Below are 12888 nucleotides of genomic sequence, written 5' to 3'. Positions count from 1 at the left end.
TTGCCAGATACACATTCTTATATTTAAAACAATAAAAGGAAATATTAAACAGTTTATAGACAGTGTTGGTACAGTCCTAATGTCATTACCGCCCACGGCCTCCTGATAAAAGTCACTTAATGAGACCTCTGATGGATGCTCTCTGCCCTGCGGACCTGTGTGCGCTGCCTACATCCACCACACTCACACCGGGCTGCACCCTCTTCCTCCGCCTCCACAGCCAGGCCCGGAGCCTCTGACGGTGCCGATTACAGCTTAAAAAGTAGAAGAGGGGATTTGCGCAGCAGTTGAAACTGACCACAGGCTTCCACACCTTGAAGGAGATCATGACCACGTTCAGCAGGTGACAGTCTTCGGGCATGTAGACCCTCACAAACAAGTAGACGGTCCGGGCGATGTGATAAGGCACAAAACACACCACAAACATGAGACACACAACCAGGAGTGTGTAAATAGACTTGTTGCGCATCCGAGCTGTCCTCGCGTTGGAGATGCTGTCCGGGGCCCTGCAGTAAAGCACCGTCATCATGGAGCAGTAACAGGTGATAACGACGAGGAATGGGATCAGAAAGCCCACTATGGCCAAAAACATTCCGTAGGGGAAGTAAACTTTAAACCGCCCCGGGTTGGTCATCTCAAAACACACAGTCATGTTGTTGATCACACCTGTGTGCGCAAAGACCAATGTGGGTAAAATCTCTGCAGTGGCAAGGATCCAAACCGAGCCTGACGCGAAGAGGGCGACTTTTTTGGTCCTGAGGCGCACAGCAGCGATGGGGAAGCACACTCCGAGGAAGCGGTGCACGCTGACGCACGTCAGAAACATCATGCTGCAGTGCAGGTTGACAAAAAAGAAGAACCTGACGCTTTTGCAGATGACGTTCCCGAAGGGCCACATGCTGCCCATGGCATTGCTGATGATGAGAGGGGGCAAGGCCAGCACGTACAGGAGATCCGCCACGGCGAGGTTGGTCGAGTAGATGACCGTGCTGCTCCAATGGCGCAGCCGACAGCACACGCACCACAGCAGGGCGCCGTTTAAACTCAGGCCCAGCAGGAACACAATGCTGTAGGACACTGGCAGAAGGATCCTTTTGTAGTAGTTAGTCACTGGACAGATTTTAAAGTCCTCCATTCATAAGATCAGCTGAGGTGGTTTGATAATGTGGAGGCCGAGTCACTTTGATTAATAGATAGACCAGTTCTCCTCACACCTCACCTGTCTGCTGCGCACTGTGTAATGATGACGTGCTTTGTGTATGAAATACCAAATGCAGGTGTTTGTTCAACTTGTGCGTCCCCTCCTGCTCCCAGCCCACACGTGTGATGTAAACCATTATAAAGCCATATCTAGGATATGAGCAAACAGATTGGCACACCGTGAGGCATTTCAAAAGCCCCGCATAATAGACTGTAGATACTGTAGTATGCGATTGCCCTTCCCCAGAGAGAAGGCGTGCAGAATAATTAATGCTTAGATTAAAGCCGATTGCCAAATTAAATGACACCGTCAACACGCGCGCGTCGGGTGCTGTATAAAAAAAAAAAAAAGAAAAAAGACGCGCACACGCTCAGCGTCCCATTGGCTGCGAGGATTTTCCAAGTCTGGTCTCTCTCCGGCTGCTCCCGACTCAAAGTGTTCACTTCATCTCTGTCTGACCGTGAAGAGGGAGAGCTCGTCATGCTGAGGAACGGCACGTACAGGTTAGTGGCACATATAGAGTCATAAATGTAAGGCAACAGTGTTTATTCAGGATAACCGAGGAGCTCCAGTACAGGCTGCTCCGACATGCACTGTTGAGTGATAAAAAAAAATCCTGCATAACGGTACTACTCTGTCTGCAGCTGCACAGAGCTGAGGACAGGCTGTTCATGTGCCAATGCCTCACAGCATATTTCACATTTGGAGAGTTTATGTGTCTTAACTTGAGCGGTGTCCTTCCAGAAGCATGTACCAGGGAGAGGAGGCGAGGCTGCGCAGCGGGAGTCTGGCTGTGGCTCGGGAGAGGAAACACCTTGCTCTGTGCATTAATAACCAGGTAAGAGGGCAGCAGACAGTCTATTACACTATAAGGCATAACTGTAAACTGAATTGTGCCTATTACTCTGCCTGTCTGGGAGGATACTGCAAGCGGATGATGGCACCTTCTCCTTTGGTGAGGGAGCATTTCAGCAATGATGTAATTCACTTTCTGATCTTTTTTAGGAGCAGTAAGTTGATGCTCACACTGCTCAGCAGCTCTAAGGTGGAAAAAAGAAGATCATAGACTGTACAAACAAATTCAAAGAGATTCTTTGCAATATGACATTTCAGCAACTACTGCCAAGTGGTTTAGCAGATGGAGAGAGGAGCATCAGCACCACGGACAGTGAAAACTGCTATATTACCATTTGCAAAACTACATCTCTTTTTTTCCCTTAACTGCTTTTACATTTTGCTTCTCTTGTTCACCCATTCCAATGGCACAAATGACTGAATTCAATTTGGTTAGGGGAATTGCTTTTTCATGTTGGCTTGAGGCCACTTAAAGATTTTTGTCATGGCAGCAGCAGAAAAGGTCTCATTAATACTACATATTGTGCCTCCCACTACAAATGGCTTCATCATCAGCAGGGAATAGTGGAGGTATAGCTGACTGAGGTGGCAGAGCTCCTGTGAGGGGATAATATTACATGTTTGTGAAACTCACACAGTTGGTTTGAGGAGAGTTGAAGTGATTGACTTCATAATGTAATTAAGTTTAGCTAGAATCACCTTTAATAGGAGTATGATGTTTTCCTGTGTGTGCTCGGGTGAGTGAAGGTGCACAGGTTCACCTGGTTGTATGGAGCTTCTGAATATTTAATGCCAGTGATGTAGTGTTGCGCATTATCGGCGGCTGGGGATATTGAGCGCGTGAGCTCTGAAAGCACTGTTCCATCACAGCTTTTGACTTACTCTGCAATATATTATGATGGTGCAACCGCCCCCCCCCACCCCCCCCCAACACACACACACACACACACACACACACACACACACATTCATTGTTCAATGCATGTTCCCTTAAACTTTCTCACTCTGACTCCAGATTTGTTCCAATCCGTTTCCACTGCATCACCCGACAGTTGAATTTTATTATTCCTCTCCAAAAATGACTTTTCCAAATTGATCCACTGTGAGACGCCATGTCAGAGGAGGTACGTATACAGAGGAGGACACGGAGAAGCTTGGTGAAGGACTAACCAGTAATTGGCGTGTGAAATATGAGTGAGGACAGAAATGCAGGTTATTGGATATGGAGGCTGCTCCACTTGCTGTGTCTGTGTGAGTGATTCAGATTCATTGCCAAGGCGTGAACCCCCTGAGAAACACATTAATCTATCCAGCTATTACCCCATAATCAATGGGACAGCTGAATTTTACGGCCACGGGCCCTTGTTGTTAACCATTTTACACAGAGCTTATTTAAATAGCATGCCAGAGGGGGGTCACGTTTAATGGGGTTAAGCATGAAATATATAGTACAGGTGATCCTGTTGACACAGCACTTGCAGCTGGAGTCTTGAAATCATTCATCAATATCATTCACGAGGGCCCCTTGTTGCTCCTAATTCAGTGAACATGCAGGGATTAATAAACTGGTGTTTGTGCTCAACAGGAAGCAGAAATCCAGTTTACACAGGTGCCATTCAGACCCTGTATCACAGCACAGGGCAGCATCAGTTCACTCACACACACCGTGGGAGTCACACAGATACGGTGCCGTGTAATATATAGAGGGATGTACATAGTGGAAGTGTGGTGCCAGGGATGGGTGTCATATTTCAGAAGTGCATTATCGTCTCTCCCCCAGAGGGACAGAGCTGTGCTGAGTGCTGTTTGCGCCAGCTCACTCAAACGCTCCGCGATTGAGTCGTAATAACCCGCGCTGGAGCGAGATGAGCCTGCACACTGACAGATAGGTGTCTCTTGGCCCGCCACGGTCATACGATGAAGAAATATACATCCTCCATGTGTGTGTTTGTGTGTGTATGTGTGCTGTGCTTCAATGCCTCGGGAAATAAATGCACCTTTTTAATGAAAACGCATACTAACTCCTCCAAAGGATACACAAGGAGGCATGCATGGATACACACATGTGCAGCCACACACACTCCTGACATTTTTTTTTTAATAGTCATTTCCATCCCATCCCATTACCATGTCTTGGAAGGCTGGTTTGGTCTAAATGAGAGAGCTTAGTCTTTGATCAGTGAAAGAAGCCCCATGGACGATGATGGGCACGTGTGTGTGTGTGTGCGTGTGTGCGTGTGTGAGAGTGTGTGTGTTTCACTTCCTCCCTCACCATATGTTAACCAGAGCAGCTCTCTACTGGTTAATAGTAGCAGGGGGAAATAGTCCCAAATGCTCCATTTTGCATTTTGATAGACTCTATAGTCATTTCCTCACTCTCACACCTCCTTCATCTCTACTCGTCACACTCCACCCACCTCCATACTTCTCAGGATGTCTTTTTCTTCTTCTCCTTACCCTATTTAGACTAAACGTATGGCCTCCTCTTCCTTCATATTGATATCCTCTTGCTTCCCTCATCCTACATCCCAGATACTCTCCCTCTAACCTTTTATGAATGCTCAACATTTTTTACTGCAGTACTGTCAGCTCAACACATGTAGGTTTCAAGACTCAATGGCTACATCCACATTACAAGCAAATGTTACCCAAATCAGATTCTTTTGCTCCCGTGTACCACAGATCTGATTTTTTTTTTAGAGTAGTATCCGATCACTTGCCATGTGGCCTTTTTGAGAATCGGAATTCATGTTAGTTTTTTCCCACATCCATGTTTTTTCCATTTCATACTGACATGCGCTGGCACATATCACTCACCATGCAGTGTCTGAGTGGTCAGTTAAAACTAGAAGGCTGCTGTAGCTGTACCGCTGCAGTGTTAGGCTGCCCCCAGGCGTCAGCCAGTAGAGCCCAACTGCCATACGCTTTCTGACGGGGACAGCTTGCCTATATATCATGGCAGCATTGTTGTGGGGCACTAACAGAGATGTAGGAATGCAGCCCAAGACATTTTAAGTTTTGGAGGAAATGCTCCTCCATAAGACCTTCCACATCACAGCTACACCACTTTTGACTCCTCTCCCAGCCGCACACACACCTTTCTCTCCACAGAACTAACAACAGTAGCTGCTAATAGAGCTAATGGACTAAAACCCATTTGTTCGACAGCCCTTAATCCTGAAAACAAACGGTCATATTGCTAAGAGGGGCCATTTCTCTGAAAATATGCTACACACTCTCCCAAAGAGAAGCACATGGCTAATTATTATGCAGAATGACATCTTCAGACCTTCCTACTGTGGCGATCATTTGGAAGATGAAGCCAGCGCCACAGTGTCATTTATATTTCCCCCAAATGCCTGATTCACAAAATGATGCTGTTGTTATACGAATGTACCCTGGAAATCCAGAGTTCTCGTGAGAGCACAATTTGAATTTGCTCAGCGAGTCACTCTGGCAATCAGTAATGATGCTCATTACCCATGCCCTTGTAGCCGAGCTGCACCAATCACATCGGTGTATCTGATATAGGCGGGCCAGAGGCAAGCTAAACAGATGACGACAGCGCTGCGACGACAAAGTCCAGAATCAGTCAGTAAACATTGCAAGATGGCTACGGATGAACACCAGTTGTTTGAAACGGCTTTGGCCGCTACAATGAACGAGTTAGACTTGGCTTTTTCTCTAAAAGGAACAGAAGACGGCGCTCGAATCTTTCCTTTGCAAGAACGTTTTTGCTGTTTTGCCGACCGGATACGGCAAGAGTCTAATCTACCAGTTAGCTCCGCTGGTAGCTAAGCTCTGGATATGTCACCCCGTGTATTGTTCTGATTGGTCGTAGTGTTATTCAATTGCGTGCAGTGATATTTTCAAATGCATGCTTGGTGCCGCCCCTCGAGTTGGGCCATTTGCATTACTCATAGCCAGACCCTAAATCTTTCTAGATTTGGGTCTGGATTTCCAGGCTAGTACGAATGTGCATATATGTGACATTGTTGGTTGGCAGAGATCTGTTCACACTGATGTCAGATACAAGTCACTTCGAACATGAATGTGAACAGTAGGTGGGCCCACCAAAGGGTCCAATCCGGCCCACTAGATGACTAGACAAAGAGGTACCAGGTGTCAGGAGCAAGTTAAGCAATACATACTTCAAGAAAAATTCTGCTTCAGAGGCTTTTCCACCCTGACAGTTCTCTGATATATCAATGAATACTTACTGTGACCATGTTTAAAGATATTGAACATTATGCAAAATATTGTCAATCAGAAGCTTCAGTTCAAAAGAATCTGTATCAGGAAATGTATGGATAAATGCACATGTAATGACAGTGAGAAGTAGACTCTCTCAAGGCTGTTCATCTGTTTTGTAAAAGGATGAACGTCTACAGAATGTACTTATAATTCTTTATAGGAAAAAAAAACGGAAACACTGGAGCTGATGGTACTTACAGGTTATTGGGCAATGGGTTTGTGCGGCCCATCTGAGATCAAATTGGGCTGTATGTGGCTCATGAACTAAAATGAGTTTGTCACCCTTGATCTAGGCAGAAAGATCGGATCTGGGGAAACAATCAGAATTGAGCATTAAGCCCTGTAATGTAAATGTAGCCTCTGCTGTATGCATTCTGCGTGCAATAGTGCTCAAGGGATCCATCAAGTAGCCAAAATTAGCAGAAAATGTCATCAGTTGTCATTCATCAAGCAGAAATACCAGGCATCAGCTTGTTCCAACTTTGTACCCTGTTTTTATATCTTTCCAAATTGACTACTTTTCAGTTATGGGCTGCTGATGGACGAAACAAGCCCTTTAAAGATGTCACCTTAAGCTCTAAGAACTTGTGAAGTGCATTTTTTGCCATTTGTTAAATTTTCTAGACAAAACATTAATGGAAAAAAAGATTAATTGATACTAAAAAATAACTACTAGTGCGGCCCTGGTGTGTAAGCTTTAAATGGGTCTTTTAGGCGAGCCGTTTCTTTCAGATCACACCTATAAAACCTGTGTGTGGCTCTAAAAGAAATGTGTCTGTCTGCATTTGATGAAGCGCTTACTTCTAGATATGAAATTAACCTCACATCTGTATGTGTGCATGATGTGAGCCTCCTCGGTGTTGCTGTTCCTTATCTGTGCCTCATAGGTTAGTTTACACCTCCCGCTCCAGCCTGGTATTGATGGCTGTGTAACTGCAGCGGCCTGGGTATTGGGAGAATGTATAGGTCCGTAAATGGCGTTATCTGATCAGTATGAAACTGCTTCTGCGCTGCAGCTCTTAGTCAATAAAAGTTTATCATTTGAATTCTTTGTCAATTTATGCCTTAAAACCAGAGTGTCTTTTTCTTTGTCTCCTGCTTCCTCTCTGCTCAAGTAGGATTTAAAGGTTTGAGCAAAATAGCATAAATGCATCAATTTCCCTCAGTACAAAGTGCTTGTTTTACCCTGTAGCCATTACACTGAGATAAAACACTATTTCAAATAATGTAATCACATGAGCACATCAGTAACACCTACATCTCTCAGCGGGCTTTTTTTTTTACTCAAGGACTCAGGCGAAAGACTAAATGTTGACTTCCATATTACTCCTCACACGCACTGCGCATGTAAATTGATTTCCGATGTTGCGATTAATGAGCATCTCCACTGCTACAGGTCCTCTCCTGATTGGACATTTCCCCGGGTTGATCGGCCAGTCGAGCGGCGGCCAAATAGCCAATAGTCCGATGCAGATGTTTCGGCACATCACCACACTGCAATCAAATCCTCAGAGATCAGACTGATGTGTGTGTGTGTGTGTGTGTGTTTACATGTGACTGTGTGTGTGCATGCAGGCGTGTTTGTTCTCTCAGTGCACTCAGGTGTGTGCTGTGTTCATGTACGTGTGTGTGGGAGTTTATCTCACTGAGAGACAACAGTAGTCTGAAGGGCACAGAGAGCTGACCATCTCACAGGCTTTGTCTTTGTGTGTGTGTGTGTGCGTGTGCGTGTGTGTGTGCGTGCTATGCCCGCCATTAATCTCAGTGATAGAACTAGGACTCTGAGAAATTATGATTTTAATAACTCATCAATTAGAGGGCAGCAGACTTTCTGCTATGTGCTGTTGTTTTCTCTCCCCTTCCGTCCTGTTTTCCTTCCTTCCCTCATTTTTCAGTGACATTACGCTTATTACTGTCTCCCTCCACCTTCCCCAGCCTTTCACTCTATCGATCGCCTTTATTTTGATATTTGAAAATAATGTGATGAAGCTGTTTACAAGCCCAGCAGAATAGGATTCTGTTAATACCCCGTTTTTATGCAATCATGTTCTCAGCTATTGATTTAACAGATTGTCATGAACCCTATAGGCTGCAGGGAAAGCATTTCTCCTGTCATCAGCTGCGGCTGTATTGCTCTCTAGCGGTCTTTCTATTGCTCTCATATAACTTTAGTGCTTTCTATCCGGTCCACAGACCCAAGAAATTAAGGTTGGTTGTAAACACAAAAGAAAGTCACTGTAAAAAAATTAGTAAACAAAACAGAACGTATGAAGCAAGTGTTGCAAAAACTCAGAGGAATAGTTACACTTCAAAATGACGCAGTCTATGTTTTAGTCATAGTACCAATGCTCTTACTGTTCAGTCAGCAGTAGAAGAAGACAGTTGGTCATTATAATGTCATTAAGATGTGCTTCTGTGACTTTAAATAACACATTTCTGCCACTTTAGCACTCTCCCTATGTGTATATTCAAGCATGCAAGACTGTAGTCTATTAAAAACAATTTTAATAACATGGCTATTTATTTTTGCTCCCACGTTAAGCACCACCATTGTCATTTGTCACGGATTCTTATTTTAGCTTGAGCATCTGGAAGGAGTCTGCAGTTAATACAGCAGAACACTTGTTGATACAGTTGTATTTTAAACCCGTATTGGCCTTTTGCCTGGCATCCTGAACACTTAATCCCTCTTGGCTGCACTGACAGACAAGGCAAGAACATTCAGAACTGTTCAGCTAATGCAGCAACATTGCAGTGTATGGACTACGTGTACCAAAATTTACATTATGTAACACACAGGGGTTGTAATGATGCGTTGTGGGGCAATATGTTTGTGGAGGGAGAAAAAATTCATGCAGTATTAACTAATCTGATTAATAAGTATTCTGAAACAGTACCAGTTTTGTTTTAATGTGTTAAATGTCACAATTGTGTCCTAACACTGTGAACTGTTAGTGGTCTCAGCTGCTGCCTGAAAGTGTTTGTCAACAAATTAATCGACTTGACAAAAGCCCTGTTTCCACCGAGCAGTACAGTACAGTTCAGTTCAGTCTGGTACACTTTTTTCCGTTTCCACTGTGAAAAGTTGTGGATGGTACCAATGGAACCGTTCCATACTGTCCTCATTTTTGGTCCCCCCTCTGTTGGGGTACCTAACACACAGATCTGGTACTAAAAGGTGGAGCTGTGAACACTGCAGTCTGTTGATTGGTCAATAGCGGACGGTCACTCTGCTCAAGGCTGAGTTGTGGCCAGTTTTGAGGCTCATGTAACCACTGTTCATTCCATGGAGAGTTTTACAAACATTAGTAAACTGTAACTGTAAAATGAAAGGATGTTTTGCTGCCGTCTGCTGCAGTCTGTTCTATTTTGTTCTGAAAATGTCGGCATGCAGCCACGTTCTGTGGTACAGACCCTCTGTGCCAGCGGTGATAAGGACATACAGCCGGTGCTTAACAGAGCAACGAGTGACAGCAACTCCGCCCAGATTTAAGGGTACTGTTTGTGGTGGAAACGCTAAGTGGACCTAGGGTCTAGGTACCATGTCTGAAGGGTTACTTTTGGTTCCAAAGGTACCATACCAAAAGCGTTTGGTGGAAACAGGGCTTAAATGGTCTTTGTGCCTCCACAGCAACTAACATCAGTATGTGTAATAATGTTTAAACTGGGGTTTATGGCCACATGGTGTGGTTGGAGAATTTCCCTTTTTTATATGAAGAACGCAGCAGACTATAATGATATTTCTTAGTGTCAGGGTTATAAACTCACGAAAACATATAAATGTTATGATTATTACGCCATTTCTGTCAATAGATGCCCCTAAACTGGACACACTGGACTGTTAAACCTCCATCAGTTGATTATTTTGACAAAGTTATGTGACAAATCAAACAGCTGCTTACTACACATCCAGCAGACATGAAACGACATTAGCACTGATTTGGAGTTGTGTTTCTGGCTACCTGATGAATGTAAGCCCTCTCTTTTTAGCTTTCTTTCATTAACTCCTGAGAGAAATGTCCGTCTCCTCAGCTGCACTATCCTCACCAGCCTGCCCGCTGTTTGGTGCTGGGCAGTTGGGTACATCAGAGCTTTTTCCTTGAAAGCAGCAGCCCACAGCAGCTATAAATAAGGATGATGTGAGCAGTGAGACTGATCCAAAGTTGTGGGCCATAACACCAAACAATGAGCTGAAAGACACTAAAACGCTCCGTGGAGCTGAGAGGAACAGCTGAGTTGGGTGATAACTCTTTGTGAGGGTCACCTTTCTCATCACACCTACTATAGACATTCAATCCTGTATCTGATCTGTGAGCCGAATGTATGCTTAAACCCTTGATGTAGACACAAGCGCTTGAACACAAACATGGACAAATACGCACAGCTTGCACCCTGCTGGCTAACACGGAGATGAGTGAATACTAGAGATGGAGTGGAGCTGCTTTGCTGCTTTGCTGCTTTGGGAGCACATCCATCTGTCCAGTCCCATTGAGCTTCATGGCAGTCGCCCCAGAGCTGCCTGAGATGGGCCTCACCCCCTGGCCTGCAGCCGGTGTCTGGCTGGCTGGCACCTGCAGAGCACACACTTGCTGTTTTGCAGCAGCAGCAGCAGCACACATACACACCCAGTTGTTTTCACTACCAAGATGTGTGTTTACGATTATTTATGTGTGTGTTAACAGACCCAGACACGCTGCGACTCTTAAGGTTAATAAACAGATAACAGACAGAAATCATAAAAAGAGCAGTTTTCCTCTGGTTAGGCTCAGTTAAACAGCGATGCCAAACAGACAGTGTGCGTAGGAGGAGAGAGCAATTACACGTACATGAAAAGCTGCTGATTGAGTATTGTATCTTATCGAAGCGCAGCTCCTCCTGTGTCATGTACTTGGCAGAGAGAATTAAAAACCTTGTTGACGTATTGATGCTTTTCACTGTGCAGGAGGAAGTGAAGAGGTATCATCGCTACTGCAATCACAGCGGAGGACAAGCAGTTCCCAAGGTGGAGAGGTAAAACTACACTCCCTACTGTTACATGAAAGAAATCCTCATGTGTTGTGGACTCAGTCTACAATGATGGTGTTCTTTAATGCTGCCATAACAAGGCCATACTCTTGGACATAAACTCTACCATGACATCATCTTACTTACGAAAGAAGCGCTTCTGATATCAAGTATAAAGATTTTGGGGGATAAATGTTGAGCTGTAAACACTGTGTGCTGTTTTTGTTGTACTGGCCTCATATTTCTGTTTATCTGCCTTGTTATTATCACAGAAGCCGTCCTTGTAGGAGTGAGGAAGAGGATGACAATAGCCCTCGTCGTCATGAGCGACAACAGCACCTGGAAATAAAGGCTATTGTGTGAGTATCACCTGTTGCTTATTTGTGTACTTGTTTATGTTTTTATTTCACGGAATATCTGTGTTCCTCCTCTACATTTGGAGTCAGTTTCACATTGAGTGTCTCCCACATGACCTTAAAAGTGCATGTCGTGTGGGAGAGATCAGTTCGTGCGTGGCTTTAATTCAGTCTGCTCTCTGATGAGATTTCGGAGCTGAGGTCAGAGTGCACTTTCGATAGCATGAACCCTCTTAGACTGCCATCTAATACCATTTTACTTAAACACGGGCCCACGCTTTTATAGGTTTAACAGGGGAGGACAGCTCCCGCCTCAGGCTCCCACTTCCTTGAAAGTCGAGGATAGAGAAGAGAAAGCCAATGTTTCTGTGTGGAGTTAACATGATTGGGGTGTGGAAAGGTGAGACGGATAGTAAAAAAAATGTCCGGATAAACTCACAGAAGAGGAAGCACGGACAGATAGACGGAGCAAAGGGAGAATAAAAGTGGAGAAAATAGGGATTGAGGAAGAAGGGAGGGGGAGAGGTATTGGTTTTGGAGCTTGGAGTTATGGCTTAATTCAATTTGTTCCATTTGGCTCAGCTGTCTCTCTGCTCCACTGGAGGTGAATGTGTTTCTCCATCGGGTAATTGATCCTACACTCCATCCTGGACCCTGGTGTTGGGGTGACTACAGGGATGAAAGAGAGTGGAAAAGAGAGACGGGGAGAGCGATCTGTGGGGGTTGAAAGGAGCGGGGAGATAGGAGAGGAGAGGTCAGAGAAGTGTGTGAGCTGTGTGAGACTCAAAGGGGCAGGAAAAATAGGCAAAGCTGAGAGAAAAATATTGGGTGAAAAATGTTTGAGATTGGCCAAGAAATAAATGTCTGAGAAGTTGAAATTGAAATGAGATGGTTTTACTTTTGTTAAATGAAAGAACCCAATATTTTTACAGTTTCTCATCATTTGTACTGATAACCAACCAGCAGAGTTGGGTATAGAGTACTTTGATTACTTTTTGCGGTAACGAGTAACCTAACGCGTTACTTTGCTGTTTGAGTAATCAAATACTTAAGTACATTTTCAAACAAGATATCAGTTACTTCCGTTACTTTTAGAACGCTGGTCCTTCAGCTCCGAAACAGTAACGGCTGTCGTTTGGTTCTAATAACGGAGATAACGTTAAACCTATCAGTCTGAAAGAAGCCACGGAGCTTGTGGCTCGCTACGTGGTCGGAGAA

The 12888-nt window shown here is 44.6% G+C and overlaps 2 protein-coding genes across 2 annotated transcripts in view; one reads left to right on the top strand and one right to left on the bottom strand.

Moving 5' to 3' along the window:
• Nucleotides 1–112: 112 nt before the first annotated feature.
• LOC126401428 (P2Y purinoceptor 3-like) lies at nt 113–1537 on the bottom strand. Its single transcript, XM_050062672.1, has one exon. It carries the CDS (start codon nt 1133–1135, stop codon nt 113–115), a length of 1023 nt encoding a protein of 340 aa, XP_049918629.1. The 5' UTR covers nt 1136–1537.
• Nucleotides 1538–1666: 129 nt separating this feature from the next.
• The window catches only part of schip1 (schwannomin interacting protein 1), a 281861-nt gene continuing 270639 nt past the window's right edge, over nt 1667–12888 (top strand). Inside the window, exons 1-4 of the mRNA XM_050068304.1 lie at nt 1667–1704; nt 1946–2039; nt 11253–11320; nt 11587–11673. Coding sequence (XP_049924261.1) covers nt 1682–1704; nt 1946–2039; nt 11253–11320; nt 11587–11673 — 272 coding nt within the window. The 5' untranslated portion in view covers nt 1667–1681. The remainder of the gene's footprint in view (nt 1705–1945; nt 2040–11252; nt 11321–11586; nt 11674–12888) is intronic.

Source organism: Epinephelus moara, chromosome 2, assembly GCF_006386435.1.
Source record: "Epinephelus moara isolate mb chromosome 2, YSFRI_EMoa_1.0, whole genome shotgun sequence".
In the NCBI taxonomy this organism is placed as follows: Eukaryota; Metazoa; Chordata; class Actinopteri; order Perciformes; family Serranidae; genus Epinephelus; species Epinephelus moara.
Note: the sequence above shows the minus strand (reverse complement) of the source record. Positions and strands in the feature narration are given on the sequence as shown.